The sequence below is a fragment of the Rhipicephalus sanguineus genome, chromosome 11, assembly GCF_013339695.2.
Source record: "Rhipicephalus sanguineus isolate Rsan-2018 chromosome 11, BIME_Rsan_1.4, whole genome shotgun sequence".
Lineage (NCBI taxonomy): Eukaryota > Metazoa > Arthropoda > Arachnida > Ixodida > Ixodidae > Rhipicephalus > Rhipicephalus sanguineus.
The window spans coordinates 14811168-14831846 of record NC_051186.1 but is presented as its reverse complement, the minus strand read 5'-3'; the positions used below and the strand labels follow the sequence as shown (position 1 = coordinate 14831846).

The following is a 20679-nucleotide window of genomic DNA, read 5'->3' as shown; positions in this document are numbered from 1 at the left end:
GCTTTCCTTACTCCGACGCGTTGCTAGGCGACGCATTTGTGACGTCATCGCTGGGCAAGGTTTTTCTGCGAACATCTGACGGGGAAGCATCCGGCTTAAAGGTACGCTAAAGAGAAAAATGGTTTTTCGCGTATTAGTAAATTACAGTTTCACGATACCGAAAACAGCACTCTTACCGCCCGAAGACGATTCGCACGAAAAGAAAATACGGGTGTCAACGCCACCTTGAAATTCCCGCTCCGAACGCCTTGACGTCATAGATTTTTACGGCGTCTACTTGGTCATGCGTAGTTACTAAATGGAAAAAAAATGAAGTACATTATGCCCCGAGGGTACGATAGAATAAACATACCAACGTTGCTTGTTGGGCGAGTTGGAATGAGTCAGTCACAACGTAGTTCAGCGCAAAAAACAGGCAACAGACGAGTGAGAGGACAAGGACACAGCGCATTCTTCCAACTAAAGTTTATTGGATTGGGACGCATGTATATATACACACAGGGAAAGCAAGAAAAGAAAAAAGAAAAAAAAACCAGGAAGTAAAAACCGAAAGGTGAAAAGAAGAAAAGTGCCGATAAGTCACACACGTGTGCCAACACCGCCCCCCTTCCCATGTGTCTCCAAAAACAAAAGCTCTTTGTCAGAAAGATGCAAGGAAGGACGCATGCGTCCCCAGACCGTTTAATTTCCTCAGCCTCGATGATTTCCCTCACCCTTTGGTCCCGACTGCGTGCAAGGACCGCAGTGTTTTCAAAGAGGGGCCTACACTCACAATCCCGCACGTGGATGCCGAAGTGCCCCGATACTGTCGTTTGGACGCTGTAGTAGTGCTCACGGAGTCTCTCGTTCAGGCAACGTCCCGTCTGACCCACGTACTTTCTACCACACGTCAGAGAGATGGCGTACACAACAACTTGAACGCATGGAACGAACTTTCGCTTATGGTCTGTGGTGCAGCCTCTTTTTTCTTTCATCCGAGAGGTCGAACTGCACAAGCCCGAAAGCTTTTCAGGGGCCGAAAAAACCACGCGAAACCCAGCGCTTTCCCCGATTTTCTTAAGCCTGTGCGAGACATCATGCACATAGGGCACCACGGCTGTCTTCTTCTTATCTTGCGCCCTCCATCTCACTCTGCGCTCCTCACATACCAAGTTTCAGGAAATTTCATTTAGTCAATGTCGCCAAAATACAATAAATACACTTTGAAATCCGTGACGTCACGCGGGGAGATTTCGGCGCGAACTTTAAAAATGAAACTTTGACCTTAATTTCGTCCTCTACTGATAAACATATGATGTTGAAAGTAACGACATATGAATTTTCAGTGGACAATTTGACAATCTAAGCCGATTCATTGTTTCACTTTAGTGTCCCTTTAAACAGTTTCGCTATTATTAAATAGCAGCGCCGATTTGCTCGTTATCTCCTACGTCATTTTTCTGCCTCTACAAGCCCTTTGTATGTGCTATGCTGACCCCTTGTACGCCGCGCTTTTGGTGTTGGCGCGCTCCGAGCCGAGATGTTTACCTTTGTATTCACTCTCTATATACGATGAAAAATACTTCCGTTATTGGGTGAAATCGAGAATGAGGGAAAGTTGAAAGAACGCGTCGACGCCATAAAGTGCGCTCAGGCGCCGAACACGGTCAGTGAACTTGACTGCAGCCAGCGCACCTGTGACCTTGGCTAGTCTACGCGCCAAGAACGCCAGCAGCCGCGCTATAGAGGAGGCGCTGGCCGCGCGCAAGTGACGTCAGTCGGACTCAGTCCCCTCGTCGCTGCCGCCTTGTTCGCCTCGCTACGGTTCTGATTAAATACCGGTTCGTATTGTAGACCTACGTTTGTTTTTAGCTTACTTGCGTTTGCGCGAATGACCTTACGTGAACACAATGGCCGCTACATCTTCTGCACGTCTATTCGCGAGAGGGCTACGACCCGTGGCATAAGCTTTATACTATAGTGAGTTCCTAGTGACGTATACATGTATGCGCCAAAAATGAATCAAAGTGGCTTATGCAAACGCCAGGGATTTCGCAAAAATTCGCAGGTACCCTCATGCATTCACCTCTCAAAGGGAATGCATAAGGGTATTTCTTTTTTTTTTTTCTCAGTCGATGTATTAACCCTCCCCCGCCCCCTCCTAGAGCTTTCTGCACCTACCGTGGTTTGGCACTGGCTCCAGGATCGGAGGCATTTCAAACTTCCTGGGCCTCAACTGGTTTCGCACTGTTATAACTGGTGTAGGGCCCCTCTGGTGCGCAGCGTAGAATACAGGGTCGTGGCATCCCACCGCCGCCACCACTGTTACGAATGATGTGCGTGTCCGGTGCGAACACGCGTGTGCATCGTGCTCGGAGCAGTCAGTAAGACACGTTGATGGACCAAATATTTTATGCACAGACTATTTACATGTTTTCGCTCTCAGTCAACATGACTGCCAGCCCGACCACTTCGGCTGGTTTGACTCTCTAACCACGGACCGGCAAGGCCTTAAAGGAGTACTGACACGATTTTGAAGTGCAGCAAAACGGACGTTTTTGGTTTCCTTGGCATGTAGTGTTAACGCTCTCCCCACACCGCATCCGGGAAACACGTATAAATATTTAAGTTTGATTTTAAAGTTTTCATGTCCCAGCATCTGCAAGGCAGCTTCACCGCATGGAGAGCCCTATGACGTTTCAAGTCAGCTCACTCGGTTTGCGAAGTCTGGGTTCTGCATGCAGCCTAAATCACAGAAATCGCTGTCGGGGGCAACTGGACGACAGTTCACTCATCATGAACCACGTTCGACTGACAGCAAAGGACAGCAGGTGCATATTTCGTGGGTTGCAGTCTGCCCGTGACGTCACGGGCAGACTTGACACGTCACTATGAAGGCACCCTCTCGAAACCGAAACCGAAACTACTGGTTGAAAGAAGTGGTATTAAAAATATATGCAATGCATCCCCAGGCATCACGACACTCTTTTTATGGTTCTCGACACCCGTGCTATTCTAGGCACTATACCCGTGCTTTCATTTAGAACAACAACCCGAAAACTTTTAAAATTCATGTCAGTAGTCCTTTAAATCGGGTAGCCGTCCATTGTCCTATTGGCCCTCCGCCGGTTGCAGGTGATGGCTTTCCGCCGGTTGCAGGGGATGGCTTTCCGCCGGTTGCAGATGTTGGAAGCGCCATTGTCTGTCCCTTCCATCGCCCTCAAGAATGCTGCTCTCAGTCGTTAGGCAGCGTGAAAGCATGACGACTGGTGTCAGCTGCCGGGGCCGGCTGGGCGAAGATGCCGTTTTCCAGGGTAACTCTTTGTTGGAAAGTCGGCGACATTCTGGCCTTTGTGCTGAGGCACAACAATACCTACCAACTAGCTCAGCCATATACTAAGATTGCCAATACCTTTACTTCTGTATTTATTTATAGCTTTACTCGAGTAAGAATGAAAGGAAAAAGTGTACTAACGCACCCAGATATATATATTACTTGTCTATTCTATTTATTTATGCACAGTGCACTAGGTCCAAGACTCCAATAATATGCTATCCAGCGAGTTGGGTCGTCGCCCTTAAGGCTGGAGGACACGGCTACACGGCAGCGTTAAGGTCAGGCAATACTGCGATATTTCCGGAGAGGGAAAAGATACTATAACTTCTGGGGAGCTATTCTCGATGCGTTCATCCAAAGGAGATGTCCACAGTCCATTTCGGCAGAGCGCATTCAGTGATTCGAAAAGGCGGTGAGCCGTGATGTCACCTCGCTCTTGACCACGTCGCCGCACAGAACCCGCCAGCATATTCCTAGCGTGAGAAGAGAGTGGACGAAATGCACAGAAACAGGAACTTTTCAAGTCTGAATTTGCATATGAATGTGTCCCAGATGTTTGAGAACGATGCAGGGAATGCGTACCGACCTTACAGCTGCGTTAGACGAGCGGCCGCATGAAACCTAAATCGATAGCTAACATGATCAAAAGATATGTGCACCGAAAATCGGATCTCTGGGGGCTGCGTTCGTTGCATTGAAGCGCATTCCGTCCCCATCATTTGTGTCGAGAGTGTTTGAAAGCTTCATGATGTCATGATGGCGCTGTAGAACAAGAGCCGGAAACAGGGGGCACGCTTCTCGCCGAGCTCCCGCTATTCAGAGGCCGCTGAAATGGACTGTTCATTACATGGACACATCGAGAAGAGCTCCTCCGGCAAAATGCTCTATTTTATTTCCAGATTCCCCATTCGAATTAAAAGAAAAGACTAACGGCGGCGCGCCGCAATTATTGCGCGGCGGCGGCGGCGGCGGCGGCGGCGGCGGCGTGATATCTCTTGGGACTTCGGTGGCGGCGCAAGCGGCGTGACCAAAAACAGGCGGCGGCGCGGCGCGGCGGCGCACACCATTAGTCCCAGATGGGGACAGGGGGGCTCTTTGGTCCCAGGTGTGAGCAGGGAGGCTCTTTGGTCCCAGGTGGTGAGCCTCTCTTTGGTCGCTGGGCAGCGTATAAGAACGACGACCGGCGTCAGTTGTCGGGGCTAGTTTAGTCAGGGCCGGTTGGGCGACGACTTCGTTTTCCAGAATCCTTCTTTATTGGAAAGTCGGCGACATTGTGGTCTTTGTGCTGAGGCACAACAGCACTGTCTCCGTGATCGGCCCTCCTCTGACCAAGCGACGATGTCATGTAATGAGGTCAGTATGGGGCGTCACGTTATGTGACGTCATGATGACGTCACAAATTTCTGCGATCTGTGACGTCATGGTGACGTCATATGTTGACGTCATCACGTGATGGCTTTTTGCATCACTCGCGTTGACGCCGAGGGGCGCCGACGGTCAATTTTAGCGTTTGATGAGGCGTCTAAGGCTTTCGCCTTAAAACGTGCAGCACAGTCACGCCGTAAAATGGCGGAGGGTTCCTCGTAGAGGCCATTGTAAACTCTCCTACAGGGCGCCTGCTGCAAATACAGTTGCGAAGTGCCCACTACGCGATGAATCGCATTTTGCGAAGCAGCGAAGGATCCACTACGTGTTTCTAAGGCAATATACGAACCTACGTACAGGTACAGTTTTTTGGTGCTGTGGTGCATGATGATGAGTATGATGAAGTATTGATGCCGATCCCTTTGTAATGAATGGGAAGCTTCACACCACCCACTCGTTACGCTGTTCGCCTGGTGTGATGCGTGCTGAGACTGTACTCTTCTGCCAAGCAATATATCATTTGTTGATGCGTTTCCTCCTCACACGTGCGTGTCGATTCAATACGTTTCTTTTTTTTTAACTTTTCGATGACTGGTGTGGCTCTGTGGTAAAACACCAGCCACGCTGAAAGCCTACGCTCGAATGCGACTCGAACTCTGCTTCTTCTTTGCCGAAATGTGCGCGATGGCTGCGACGGACACCGGCGGCGGCGAACAACCACGCCACCAAAATCGGCTGCTGTTGTGAGCTCATAACAGCTTTCGCTGTAAAAAAGGAAATGTTGCTCCAGTTGGAGTTGCTTTATGGTACGATAATTGAAGTTAAGACACAGTATAAGTGTGGCACTGTTTGACCTAGGTACGCAAAAGAAAAACAACAAAAAATGGTATGCCTGGAATATAGAGCTAATGCGCACGTGCTAGCGATGTTCTCCTCCACGGCATTTAGTTCTCAGCTGGTGTGAAAATCTGCATTACAAGCAGGTCACGCAGGGGTTGCATGAAATGTATATGTGATAAAAGTATGCGCGTATGGCTTATGGAACCGAAAACAAGGCCTTGTTGCCGTTGACCTCTTGCGGGCAGGGGCGTAGCCAAGGGGGGGGGGGGGGGTTGGGGGGGTTCAAACCCCCCCCCCGAAATTTTTCAGTTTTGCTTGCGTATATAGGCATGCACACATACAAACGCACGCACGAACATACATAAAGTATGGTTGAACCCCCCCCCCCCCCCCCCGAAAAAAATTTCTGGCTACGCCCCTGCTTGCGGGGCATGTTCTCGATATTTAACCGACACTTTTACCGACGCACCGCCATCAGGTTTCGCACCTTTACGTACGGTTTGGAAGTGTGCTGTCTCTATGTCGCTATATTAAGACCACTTTCGGCCTGATCGACAAATTACCAACTCAGAGCATGAATTAGTGCCTTGAACACTTGCCAGGTATGTTGTTTTTTCGACCGCAAGCATCCCACACGTAATCGAAGAGGACAAATACGCGAAAGATTAGCAAGTTAAAGCGTTCAGACAGCGAAAACAAATTATGGCACCTTTGTACTAGTGGTGCCAAGCCTGAAGGAAGAGCGGAGCTTGGCGCTCTTCCTTGTTTCCCTGTATCCTTCTCTTTTCTCTGTATCTTGTATCTCTTTCTTTGTATTTGTTTCTTTCTCTTTCTTTGTTTTTCTCTCTCTCTATCGCTTCCCCTTTCTTTTCTTCTTGCTCTGCGTTTTTTCTATCTCTTTCTTTGTATCTGTTTCTCCCTATCTCTTTTTGTCTCTGCCTATGTCTTTCTCTGTCTTTCTATCTTTTCATGTATTTATTCCCTCTATTTCTCTCTATTTTTCTCCTCGTTTTTTATCGCTTTCTTTCTCTCTCTCTCTATTTTCTTTTTCTCTTTCTTTCTCTCTCTCTTTCTTTCACGTGTTGGTTTTCGTTTAACGCTCGCACCTGCTGTACTTGGTAGTGGGGCTCTTCAATTCCTGTGGCGCATACCCGCCCGAGGTTTTTTGTTCGCGTTGGACAGATTGCGTCCAGTTTCAACAGCTTCGTTGTTAAAAAAAAAAATTGCGTAGCTTGCACTGAGTCGTGTAAGGCCGGGGCAGAGCAGAGCTGCTAGGCACACGTTCATTCACACGCCGATGCACCAAGTGTTCACGTGATCACATTGTACATCACGAGTATTGGTTAGGTATCGATCGGGTTTGATTGGGAATTGCCTGGCAATTACTGCACCAAGCATCTTAATCAGAATAATGAGCTTGTTTGATCTAAATTGTCTATTCGAGTCTTGGTCTCCATTAGCTGGCATCTCAAGTCAACCTAGTAATGATAACGTAATTAGCCCAGCTAGGCTAATTAGCTTACTTAGCTTTATTTGCATATTCGAGGCTTAGTCTTGATTAGCTTGCAGCTCAAGTCAGCTTAGTCTTAATGAGATAATTAGCCTAAATGACACTAACTAGGCTCAGTCTTAATTAGTCTTAGGCTTAGCTCTGCTCATCTTGCCGAGGCATGACTGGGCACACCAAAATCTCAACTTGGCCTAATCAGGTCTAATTATGATATGACTTAAATAGCTCGATTATGTATACCTAATTACGTATTACCATGCTCAGCTTGGCTTAACTAGCCACGGCTGTGCCTAACTTGGCTTGATGTGGCCGCGCCGCCATAATGATAATTTGTCTACATCGCGAACGGGACAAACGGCGGACATAACAGGACTGCCCTAATAGAAATGCAAGTTAAGTTTCAGCGAGGTAAAATATACTTCTTGCGACCTACCTTTGTCGAAAGTGGAGTCTAAAAAAAAAACGCGCCAAACTCTGACTAAACACGTCAGCTATGCGCAGGATCACCGCACCTCGTGCATGCATGCCGTCGTCTTCCTTTTTTATTTCGGTCGCGCCGACTGTCATTCGGTGAGTATGCCCTGGCCGGGCGCCTATAGCTCGTAACTTGAGTTGCTGGCAGGAGTTCCACATTTCTGCACTTCGGATAAGGGCAGCTGCTCTGTTCCTGTCTACAGCGTAATAGGCTGAATGTTAGGTGGCATACACCTTAACCATTTGCAATGCAAGTCTTGGGCCCGTTTATTTTGTAAGCTGAGCCGGCTGTGCTGTCTGTACCGGCGACTTCTGCTAAATGGTATGCACTATTTTCCTCCGCGAAAGAGTACTTCGGGCACGCTTTTGTGTGAACTTCTCTGTATCCCAGAGAAGTCGAGTATGATGAGTAACATTTTTGTATCGAAGTGGTTAATTCACGCTGGTCATCCACAGACGGGTATGTTTCATTATCTGTGGTTCTTAGTTATTGCGCTTCTATCGCAATTAGAGGTGGACACTTTCACGATGGCGTCCTAACCCTCACAATGGCGTCATAACGCTTCTCAACTGCCATCGTTATAAGGTGAGGTGTGGATTGTTCATGGTTTTTCGCACACTCGCCGGGTGACTAGCTTCGAGCCTTCCGAAGCCAAATCACTATTACGAACCTCACAGCGCGAGTCGCCGGAACAAAGAAGAAGCAAATAGAAAAGGAAACAACGTTTATTACACAATCGGGACCTGCTAACATTACTGTGTCATCGGGGAATGTCGATGTCCTTCCACAAGTCCATGACGTCACTTCCTGCCGTCTTGACTCTGATGCGTTCCAGCATCCTCTGCACCTGCACCGGGGAGAAGTGTCCCTTCCAGTCTCCCACGGCGCCCTTGCGGACAAACTCGCCCGTCATGGGCCTCCGGACGAGTTCTTCCACGCTCGCTGCGGCTTGGCGTTCTTGTTCCTTGAGGCTCGCCGCTTTCTGCTAAAGTGGTATTTTTAAAACAACATTAAAAACCGCGCTCCCCTTTTCGCATACCGAAACATTCCTGCTATGATTTACTGAATCGCACATTGTGGCGAAAGTCTGATGCCTCATTTCAAACAGCGATATAATGATCACTGATCAGAAGGACGGAAAGCTGAGCTAGTCGGCAGTGATTCATCGTTGAAGAGAGTGCAAACACGAATGCAAGAAAACTAGACAACACAAACGCCGCGGTTTCCTATTTTCTTTTCTTCTGTCCATGTTCTCACGCCTTACTTTCTTCCACAACGATCACTGACACAACAAATTGTGGACGGCAGAAAAAAATTTACTAATCTTAAGGAAGCTTTCGTCAGTATTAGCATTAAAAAGTAGTTACGTGTAAGAAATCAGTTAATTACGTATAACGCAAGTAAAGAATATGGTATCGCGTTGGATGCGATTGTGTTATATCGAAGTACAAATTTACCGGATTTCACATGCCAAAAAAAAAAACGTAATTCTCAGGCCCGACGAAGTGGGGAACTCCTGATTAGCTTTATTGACCTGTGGTTCTTACGTTAAACGGCGTCTAAATACACACATAGATACAAAGGTATACGTATGTAGGTGCATTTCTATACGGCCTTCATCGCAACACGGTCTGTGCTGTCGGGAACCGAGCCGGTAACGTCGTCCTCAGCAGAGCACTGTCATAGCCAGTGGTCATCGCGGCAGGTACTTTTATGTATTATTGTGAAACACCGATTTACCAACAAATGCGGCACTTCCCATTTCTGTGACAGCCCTTATTCGTGGCGGCACTGTATCGAAATATATCAAAATAAAATTGGTCAGTCAGTCCATGCACTCTGAGAAACAAAGCGACAGTTTGTTACCTTGCTATCTTGCTGCAAGAAGTAATTGCAAAGGTTAGAGGGACAACACATAAGATAAATGTTGCTTACTCTACATTAATATGTTACCATTATCAAATAAAAAAAAACGTCAGGCCTGCCCGGAAAGCGCAGCGCAGCACAAAAAAAAAAGGTTTCTTTTATTTATGAGCTTATGACTTAATCATTCTTTTAGAGCGCAGCTCTTAGGCGCCCGATCCTACGCGATCCCGTGTTGAGCGACGTCGCCGTCGGTGGCGTAACCGATAGACATGAAAAAATAAAAGGGGAAAAAAATACCCAGAATCGAATGGGATTTGAACCCGGGCCCTCCGCTGGCAGTCGAGTATCCTACCACAGATCCACGCTGGTGCTTGAAACTCCTTCGCAAAAAGAAACTATACAGGCGTCATGTCGAGCAAGAAATCGCGTTAACCTATGTAATATAGCGTGGCCGCAGAGTAAAATAACGACCGGCCATCACACAATGCTAATTGCGCTACGAGTGTGTGGTTTAAAGCTTCCCACCTACTACAATGTAGATGTAGATGTAGATGTAGATCCTGTACTGCTGGCTCACACCCACTCAGGGGGATTGGCCAAGAATCGGGTAGCTTAGAAAAAATTATTAAAAAGTAGTAATGAGAATAATTTTCTATTTTGTTTAACAAAAAGATTTTTTACAAGTTAATTTTGTGAGAATAATAATTTTTAAAAAGGCAATAAAAAAGGTGGGTGGAATTAATTTTCATCAAATAAGAAATACATAAATATAGAAACGAATCTTGCTATTTGCTTCTGGTTAACTATGGAACTTTTGAACTGTGGTTATTGTTTAAATCTCTTTGACTGTTCTATGAAATCTTGCATGGCCTCGCATATTTTCCCGCTGCTGTGCCCAAGGGTAAGTGGACCTAGAGATAGTAAATTTGAGGTTCTCAACTCTAATCCCATTATGCGTAACGGCGTTTCTAGAGATGTCTTTCGTAATGTAGAAAACTTCTGACATGAGATCAGAAAGTGTTCTATTGTTTCCTCTTCCCTACAATAAAAACAAAGGGGTGATGGTGCCAAACCGGCTCTATATAAATAAAAATTTAATATTGGAATTCAGCAACGCAACTTCGTAATTATTATAACTTCCAGATCTCTGTTATGACATGTTGAACTTTTCCAGGGTGTCAGTAGATGATTAAAGTCCGGGGAATTTCTTAGAGCTGATATACTGAATTCTCGCATCATTTGCCTCCGAAATCTAGCCGCTGCTATAAAAGCTGATGTAGGGGTAATATTAATAGCTGGTCCGTCTAACGCCACTTTCGCTAATGTATCAGCTGTTTCATTTAGAAATAGACCTCTATGCCCAGGTACCCATACTAAACGAACATACGTTAAGTGCTCAGGTGTTAGGGATTTGAACTCAATGTTTTCATATCACCGGATGCCGTGAGCGCACTGCATACTTATAAAGAGTCCGTTATTATTACTGCGGAATTTATTGATGCCGGCAGTTTACGAAGGGCCAAGACTATCGCTAAGAATTCTGCAATAAAGATGGGTGTGTAATCTGGAATTCGGAGCGAAAAGGACCAGTCGAGAACAGGGCAGCATATACCGATGCCACACTTTCCCTCTCTAAGCGACGCGTCCGTCGCAATGACTACGTTTGCTTGCATTCTGACCAGGTAGTCCTGTAGGGTAGCTCTTAACATGTTACTCGGTAGGTGTTTTGCATTGTTAGGGAAAATGTCATCAAAGTAGATTTGAAGAGAATTTGTCGCTTTACCAATCGGAATAACCTCCTTTATTTGGACGGACGGTGGATCGAGGAGAGATTGTACAAATTTTACTTGAGGTGTGTGAAATCTAGGCCAATAACAATAAAAAAATAACAATGTGTTCAACCATAATTCTTCATCATAATATCTGGGGTTTAACGTCCCAAAACCACGATATGATTATGAGAGACGCCATAATTCTTCATCGTCATCATCCACATGCAGCATCAACAAAGTGCCCATAATACCTTACAAATGTGTAGCGGGTACCTCACTTATCCGTAGAAGAACGAATAATGGCATAGTGGGTGCTTCCCTACTTCACAAAAATTACGATTTTGGGCGTGGTGGATACCCTGCATGTGTACTTGTATTAGTGTCCCCAGGAGAGCTTTGAACGGGCTCTAGAAAGGCCACTCTTTCAGGTTTCGCTGTAACTGTGCTGCGTGCTTTGCGGAGGCCTGGCGGGTTTTTTTTTTTTTTTTTTTTTTTTTTTTGTCCTCGTTCTTTCGCCCATAGCAACGCAGTGATACGGTTCCCATAAATGCTTGTTCTGCCGAGCGGTTACGACGCTCGCCTTCGAACCGCGTGTACGAGGATTCAAATCTCGCCTCGCCAAGCAATTTTATTTTGTTTTATTTGTTTATATTCCTCCTCCTCCTCTTCGCTTCTCTTCTCCTCTCTTCCTACTTTCCTTCCTCCAGCGCGTTGCTAAGCGACGCGAGATGCCATATAAGGTAGAGGCTGTTCGTGACGATGATAGTTTTCCGCGTACGCTACGCGGCCTAACCACCAGCTTACACAGCTCCGCTGGTAAAATGCTGTTATTGTTAGACAGGCTTTACCATCGTCATTCTCAGCCTGTTTTTAGTCTACTGCAGGACGAAGGTCTCTCTCAGTTATCTCCAGTTTATCCTACGTTGTGCGAGTTGGTTCGATTTCATCCGTCCGAACCTCTTTTATTTCGTGCGGCCATCTAACTCACTGACTTCCTAGACTGCGTTTCTCGACCCTTGGTAACCATTCCGGTGTTTCAACGTGCCAGCGGTTGTCTGACCTAACGCATTATGTGGCTGGCTCGGGTCCATTCCTTTCTCTTGATTCTTGGCTGCTTGCCCTCTCACCATAACGGAGGCAGTGTTACTGCGACAACGCCACACAAGCGCACTTTCATTGCATCAAAGCCTACGCAAGCGCAACCCGGACAGTTGTACCACACCCAAAAACTCGCACTGTAATAACACGAGAGATTTGCCCCACGCGATGCGGTTATTCACACACAATCCCATTCTCGCAAGCATCACACCGGAAAACAGATCCAGGGCACAAATGGGAACCCAGCCCGGATCCAACTTGCCAGACATGGGCGGCGGACCGTACAGAGAAAGCAATACGTAAGCCAACGAAGGCCCACTACAGACTATAGGAGCCGACAATTATGACTCGTCAATAAAAGCTCTGCACCGACAAACCTTTTCCCTCTTCTCCTAATATTTCGTGCGTTGTCGAAACGTAAAATTAAAACTTCAGTGTAAACTCTGTTTCTCTTGTTGCAATCCATCAAGGTTGCTACTGTGAGCCTGCTCTTACTGAACAGTGCTACAGCTGTGCATAGTCAGCTCCGGCTAAGTGGCCTAGCGACTTCGGACCGAGATGATGTTCCTGTGTAATCCGATGTAATGCGGCGAACATTAAACCTTTCCCCGCTCGCACATTTGTATCTGTTTGTTCAAATAAACCAGGATAGCGACTGTACGCCTGCTAACCGTGCACACACACACACCTCCTCTGTGACGGGGAAGTCACAAGAGTTGAAGACCTTCTTCATGTTTCCCAGCGCCGCGGCCTCCAGGATACGGCCTACCAGTGCTGGCTCTCGGCGCAGCTTCGCGGCATACTCGTCGCCGAGAAAGCCGGCGATCTTGACGACTGCGGCCGATGTGTCTCCCTTGAGCTCTTCGTAGGTCAGGAACAGTACGTTGAGGTCCGACCGGTGTGCGTACCACGACAGCAGGTGGTCGAAGTAGTCGCCGTACTCGAGGTCACCCGTGATGAACAGCTCGAAGAAGTCGTCGAAGGTGCCCTGTCCGAAGCAGTAGCCCGGCAGGTGCTTGGTGTGGTAGTAGTAAGACACGCAGCAGTCGAACGGGTTGCGGGTGATGTACAGATACCTGTGTCAAGCGACATGGACGCATATGTATACAGACGGCGTCAAAGGATGGTGGGACACTTAATCTCAGAAACCGTTCGTAAAAAATGACATCCTGGCGTATTACGTTCGTACACCGGGGTACATAAATCCGGCTCGTGCAGCCAACGCGGGCGGTTCTGCATTCCACCCTCATCGGAATAAAAAACGGTCAATTTTTTCAGCAGTTTCTAACCATATAAAGCAACCAAGTGGACAACACTGTTTTTCTCGAATGACCTAAGGTGCGGAAGTTTGCACCTTTCTTGAGCAGAAATTGTGGTCTACAATATTTTGAGGTCGGACTAACAGTGCAATCATAGTAGGTGCGCCACTTGTATAAGGGGGAATAAGTATAATGAGATGAGGCCAGAAACAAACGCAAGTAAATGATTAAAAAACCGCGGCATACAGACAACTGTTGCGCAAAGCTTTCAAGAGTTACCGTAGAACCTATACAATTGTTAGATACATTGGAGTAGTCAGCGTTGTTGCCGTGCGCTTCTGAAACAAATATGAAACAAATATGAAGAGAAGCAGCTATAAACTTAACGATACTTCAGGTAACTAAACTCAAAGAAGAACGTCGCGCCACCTCGTAATGTGGAAAAGTTCTATTAGTTCTCTAGTGGTTTTGTCCCGGTGCTTTGATGAATGAGACGCATCACCGAAAATGGGTGAACAAACAGCCACACTTGGCGCATTGCTTCGTTACGAGTGAGCCTTCTTTCGACCCTAACGAACCTTTTATACTGTTGCAGTTAGATGTTTACGCATCGGCCAGTTCGACCTACGTATACATGTGTACATACACGTATGCTTAAACACGCGATCAATGTGATAGCGCCCCCTACATCATCATTACGGGGAAACAGTGCTCCTATCTCAGACTCTACTAATTCTTTATACGTCACATGTAGTATATGTACATAGTGCTTCTGATTATTTTTCTTTTTTTCATTCTTTTATTCGTTCCAGTTATCATTGTTTTTGTGTTTCTTCAATACTGGTATCATGTTGATAGGATAGCCGGCTCTAATGTAGCCTACCTTCCCGTGTTTCTTCTTTTTTTTCATACATAAATAATAAAAAAGTAGTCCTATCTGATTCACACGCTGCACTAGCAATCCGTTTGTCATTGTTTCTTGCCTTTTAAAGTACACCAATACAATGTAAAGTCCCAATACAATGTAAAGGAAGTTCCTTCACAACACGAGGATGTGGCAATTCCGCTGAGAAGAATTTCTGCTACTGGATATTTCGATGTTAAATTCCGACAAACAAGGGTAGAATTTGACGAAAGGAGATCTACAGGAAAAAAATATCCATATCTTCGCAGGCAATACTTACTTAAAGCTTCGTGCCGTGCGTACTGACAAAGTAATAGACAAAACAATCATCACCGAATGTTTCATATGGTAAGAGCTTTGTGCGAACTTGTTGCGCAATATCGTCTGGTTGGTTGCCACTTCGTCTTGGTTTCTCTTGTCAGTTTAGCACTATTCGAAACGCACTTCATAGTTCTTTTGGTACCGTGTGACAATACAAAGATATGTGTCAAAGTAGTGCAGATATTCTGAAAACGCGGCGGAAAGAATGCGATTAAACTATTTTCATACAGCTTAACATGCATCTGACATATAATGTCAGATGCATGTGAAGTGACTACGTTACGTTATCGCTGAATTTTCATTCAGCTCTCAGAAAACGTGCATGCAGTGGTAACACATTGTGTGTACAAGGAGACAATTGAGCAGGTGGGGAGTGTTCGAACACCGCCCCCCCCCCCGTTGTCTTTACATCATGTATGTATGTATGTATGTATGTATGTATGTATGTATGTATGTATGTATGTATGTATGTATGTATGTATGTATGTATGTATGTATGTATGTATGTATGTATGTACAGGGTCGACCACATCTAAGCTGAACACCTCATTAGTATTCAAGACCTTATTGAAGCTGTTGTTTAATACATAATTAGGAAAATCATTACTGTGTTTGTCGACACCATGATTAGACGTTCTATAACGGGCATTGCACTCGTGAAGTGTAAGAAACGTTCTAGTTTTACCGGTTTGATTACTAATGAGGTGTTCAGCTTAAATGTGGTCGACCCTGTACGTACGTATGTATGTATGTATGTATGTATGTGTCTGTCTGTCTGTCTGTCTGTCTGTATGTATGTATGTATGTATGTATGTATGTATGTATGTATGTATGTATGTATGTATGTATGTATGTATGTATGTATGTATGTATGTATGTACGCATGTATGTACGCATGTATGTACGCATAGACACGCACATGCACACAGGAAGGTCAGATCCCCTCCTCTCGTCAACGAAATAAAATCCTGGGTACGCCCGGACAAGGATTTTCGTGGGGGGGGGGGGGGATCTCGCATCGTATTCTCGAAAAACTCCCCACTTCGGCCACATATAGTGACCGGAGTATAGCGCACTTAGCCTGCGGCGAGTACGGCTGCCTGTCGAAAGGCAGATGCGTCTTGATGGCACCGGGCTTGCTCCTCAGGACCGAGCGCTCGGCCCCTCGCATCTCCAGGAAGGGCGTGTTGTCCCAGAACTGCTCGCGGTTCCGAGGAGGAACTCCACCGCTGCAAAAAAAGAAAAAGAAAAAGAACGAGTTGATCCTATTGTTAGCCACAGTTGAATTCAGGACAGACTAATTATAAAACCGACTGGTGGGCTAGCTGGTACTGTGTATATCCACGGCCGCAAAGATACAAGGGCGCAGTGATTATATGCAGAAAGTAAGACCAATTATTTTAGTAATTGAAGGGATAAAAAATCTGCGCGAAATATCCTTTAGGAGTTGTCCAAGTGATGTGTAAGCGTTGCGTTTTATTGTAGGTAGCGGCCCTTTCTGGAACGTCTTTCTCGGTTAACATCGGCATGAGGTATTTCATCGTCTCTCTAGCACTGGTCAGCGTTTCATCTTCTCTCTGGCACCCGTGCGCGTGCAATCGCGCGCGTGCACCCGTGCGCGTGCTACTATGTAACACGCTACAAAAAAAAAAATCACAGCATATCCACGGAGTGAATGATGATGAGTGGGCGAAGCTGCGGAGGTTCATCGGTAAACCGTGAATCTTCCGTGAATTCTGCCCAGTACATCATCACCGAAGTGAGATCGGGCGCGTTTATACTAAAGGTTCGATGAGTTATGACGACTTGCAGCTCACTTTAATTTTACATGTACGCTGTGAATTTTCATTGTTTAGAAAACCATTGCTTTAGAAAACATCTGGCGTCTTTCGTTAAGCAGCTGGCGTCTTTTCGTTTTGCTTTAGAAACATCTGGCGTTCTTTCGTTTTGCTTTTACAAAACATCTGGCGTCTTTCGTTGGTTTATTTCATCAATCAACGGCGTTTTGAACAAAATTTTTATTGTTTAATCACGCACAGGAGACATCTCACCAGGCACTACCTTGGAGGTAAACAATGGCTGCTAATGGGAATGAGAGACAGAAGAAGTCACTTCTACTTCTACTAACGTTTCCTACTGGAACATGCCAATGGCTGCTAATGGGGAATGAGAGACAGAAGAATTCGGCTTTTAGTTAACGCGCACGCTGCGAATTTTTTATTGTTCAACAACGCACAGGAAAAATCTCCCACCGGCACCACCTTGGAGGTCAAAGCGTAAGACTGGTTACGCACTACGACTACTACGACTACGACTACGAGGGACGAACGGGTGCCGCCTTAAGGAGCTTCGCCCCTAAAAAGGGGGTTCTCGGTTTAGAGTACTGCACTATGAGAGAACGGTTAGCCGGCCTGCCACAATGTGCGAAATTTTCACAAAAATCTTATCTGTTGACAAAAAAGGTGTGGGCCCTTTCGTCGGGCATTCCATTTTGCTCCTAAGTTTCGGCACTCCCTACTAAGGATTTCTTTGTAAAAAATCCGTAAACAGGGGGTGGGTGCTCGAGCTGACGTTTCGACAAGTGGACTTGTCTTCTTCAAGGTGAGAACCTTGAAGCCTCTAGCCTTTAGCCTCTAGTCTTGAAGAAGACAAGTCCACTTGTCGAAACGGCGGCTCGAGCACCCACCCCTGTTTACGTATTTTTTCATCGCAGCTTCCATCTTCCACTCCCTGCCGTTTTAAAGATTTCTTTGTTATTTCTGCGTTCATCAAGTTAAATAATGTGGGTCCCTCGCAACGATATGCTCATTCACGGCCGCGCTAGAACGCTACGGTAGCGTTCCAGTGCGGCCGTGACCCGTTTCACCCGCCCACTAGACTAGAGCTGTGCACGGGCCGTATTTCCGAGCCCGAGCCCGGCCCGGGCCCGCTGATTTTATCGAAGGCCCGCCCGAGCCCGACGGCAAAGGGCTGCGAGCCCGCCCGGCCCGGCCCGACGTACGAAAACACAATCCCGGGCCCGGCCCGGCCCGGCAAACAAGACATCGTTTTCCGGTAATTTGGCATTTTATTGAGCATATCAAATATGATCAAACGACACACGACGAACAGTCTCTAAGATGGATGGAAACAACTTTATTGAAAGTCCAGCGATGTTTAATAACCTGGGCTCAGGTCTCCCATGAGGGGACTTCGAGGCTTTGCCTCAACGCCGCCTCGCGGGCCCGCTGGACTGCCCATTCTTGTGTCTTTTGAAGTTGGAGCTGCGCAGTGCGGCTGCCCACTTCGACGCGAGAGCATCCGGAGCTACTGCCATCTGAGCTGCTGTGACAGGGCACTCCCATAACATGTGTGAGAGCGTCGCACTGGTTGTCTGGCATAATTTACAAATAGCATTCGGGTACTGGGCAGGGAAAATGTGCCGCAATCGCACCGGACTGGGGAAGGTGTGTGTTTGCAGTTGTCGCCAAACGACTGCCTGGCGTCGTTTTAGCTTGGGGTGAGGTGGGGGCAATATCCGCCTGCCTAACTGGTAGTGCTTGGTGATGTCATTGTACCTGACCAAGCGTTCTCGCGTGTTTTGAAGCAGGAGGTCCGAACTCGACGGGGCGGTATCCGACTCTGCGCGGCGGGTCATTTCTCGCGCATAGCGGTGTGCCACCTCGTTCGAATTAGGGGGGCCCTCGTCGGTGGGGATGGTGACGTGTGCTGGGAACCATAAGATAGCGGTGCTGTTGAACTGCTGTCGACCAGCCTTCCTTAGGATCTGGAGAGCTTCTGGGGAAATGCGGCCTCATGCCAGCAACGATGGAGTTCGCTCGCCATAGCCGTCACGTGTATGGGGTATGCCCATGCAAGCATCAGCTTGCACGAAGACGAACTACGTCGGGTCGCTCGTCGCTGTCGCGTGCATTTTCACTCATATGGGATTGGGCCTTAAATCTAACGCGAACAGTCGCGTGGCGCCGTCACTAGCACAGGTGGTGTTACTTCTCTGTTCGTCGGAGTGCAACAGAGGCAGTGCTTTACCTGCTCCCCTTTTGTTTAAAGTAGCGAATGGAAAGGAAAAGCGGTAAAGGGCGGTTGCGGAAAAGGCGCTGTGTGCATGCTGGAAAACAATTCCCGCTCCTTCTCTATATTTCGGGCTTGAGTCGGGCTTTGCGCCGGGCCCGAGCCCGGCCCGACAAAACTCCAAGTAGTGCGAGCCCGGCCCGACAAAACTCCAAGTAGTGCGAGCCCGGCCCGGGCCCGAGGTGAAAATACGTCGGCCCGCCCGAGCCCGGCCCGCGGGCCGGGTCGGGCTCGGGCTTTCGGGCTACCCGGAGCCCGTGCACACCTCTACACTAGACCAAAACGCATTTTTGTATCACGGCTACGCTGGAACGCAAGAAGCATTGCAAGCGCTGCTGCTGTGCATGTAGAGGTGGGCGCCGCCGCCGCCGCCGCTTGTTTTTGGTCACGCCGCTCGCGCCGCCGCTGAAGTCCCAAGAGAGACCACGCCGCCGCCGCCGCCGCGCGATGATTGCGGCGCGCCGCCGTTAGTCTTTTCTTTTAATTCGAATCGGGAATCTGGAAATAAAATAAAGCGCTTCACCGGAGGAGCTCTTCCCGATGTGTCCATGAAATGAACTGTCCATTTCAGCGGCCGCTGAATAGCGAGAGCTCGGCGAGAAGCGCGCCCCCTGTTTCCGTTTCTTGTTCTGCAGTGCCATCATGACATCACGAAGCTTTCAAACACTCTCGATACAAATGATAGGGACGGAATGCGCTTCAATGCAACGAACGCAGCCCTCAGAGATCCGATTTTCGGTGCACATGTCTTCTGATCGTGTTAGCGGTCGATTTAGATTTAATGCGGCCGCTCGTCTAACGCAGCTGTAAGGTCGGTATGCATTCCCTGCATCGTTCTTAAACATCTGGGACACATTCATATGCAAATTCCGACTTGAAAGGTTCCTGTTTCTGTGCATTTCGTCCACTCTCTTCTTACGCTAGGAATGTGCTGGCGGTTCACATGAATCACGTGAGCCGCCAGCACAGTGATTCACTTGACATCATCGGGGTACATACTCTCGACTGGTCCATATACGAGAAATAAAAGTTGTGAATTGTCTCCCACACTGCTTTGCTATGCAGCCGCCCACTCGCACGACTTATCTCGCACGACTATCGTGCGCAATTAACTGATTTCGCTCCATTTTGTGCGTTTGCTACCGCGCATCCAGAGATAATAGACTGTAACCGACAAACGCGAAATCAGATAGGCTCAACGCTTAGTGCTGGCATTGCATGCGTGCTTTATGAAGAAATAAGTGGCGAGGAGATGTCCCCTGTAAGGAGGGTATTGAAGGCGAGAACGAAACCAATGGAAAAGGCGCCGGATTATATGATTCTTTAAACGGACGCACTCTTTACAGCGGAGACGATGCAGCTTTCCAGGAAAAAGGCGAGCCCGCTTCGACTGTTTTTTATATATTTTATTGCGTTAGCAATTGTATGGACACTCAGGAGAGATTTTCACCGTCGCCGTCATGTTCCGTATAAACTGTAAATCGATAAAATTGCTCCGCGCATTGTATGTTCTACCCGCGAGTAAGAGCTCGCGAGCGTTGGCAAGGAACATGGCTAAAGCAGAGATGAAACAAGCTGGCAATCTCCGTCACACGGAATAACATCAACCCGCGTGCGAGGCCTGCCGTCGATTGCTTCTCAAGCAGAAGGAAACGCCCCGCCCGTCATTTGCTGGGCGAAGGAGCAGGAAGGGATGCCTGGGGAGGGGGACTGCGTAACTCGAGCAGCAACTGTGAACTTTGACTATAAGGGCGCGGTCTAGAGCACTGGCACGCGCGCTATTTCGGCAAACATCCTCAGCGAACGGCTTGTGTACCTTCTACGCGCTGTGAGCGCCGTGATCTCACTGCTTCGCGCTCGGACCACTGATACGACAAACTGA

At 47.5% G+C, this 20679-nt stretch overlaps 1 protein-coding gene across 3 annotated transcripts in view; it reads right to left on the bottom strand.

The window, feature by feature from the left end:
• The window catches only part of LOC119373188 (sulfotransferase ssu-1), an 87789-nt gene that overhangs the window by 55658 nt on the left and 11452 nt on the right, over nucleotides 1-20679 (bottom strand). For 2 of the 3 annotated variants that reach the window (XM_049420359.1, XM_049420358.1), the window contains exons 2-4: nucleotides 15803-15955; nucleotides 12931-13318; nucleotides 8354-8491 (exon numbers count right to left, since the gene is read on the bottom strand). In XM_049420359.1, coding sequence (XP_049276316.1) covers nucleotides 8354-8491; nucleotides 12931-13318; nucleotides 15803-15955 — 679 coding nt within the window. Of the gene's footprint in view, nucleotides 1-8265; nucleotides 8492-12930; nucleotides 13319-15802; nucleotides 15956-20679 lie in introns of those variants that run through there. The other variant, XM_037643191.2, reaches the window with a different exon arrangement.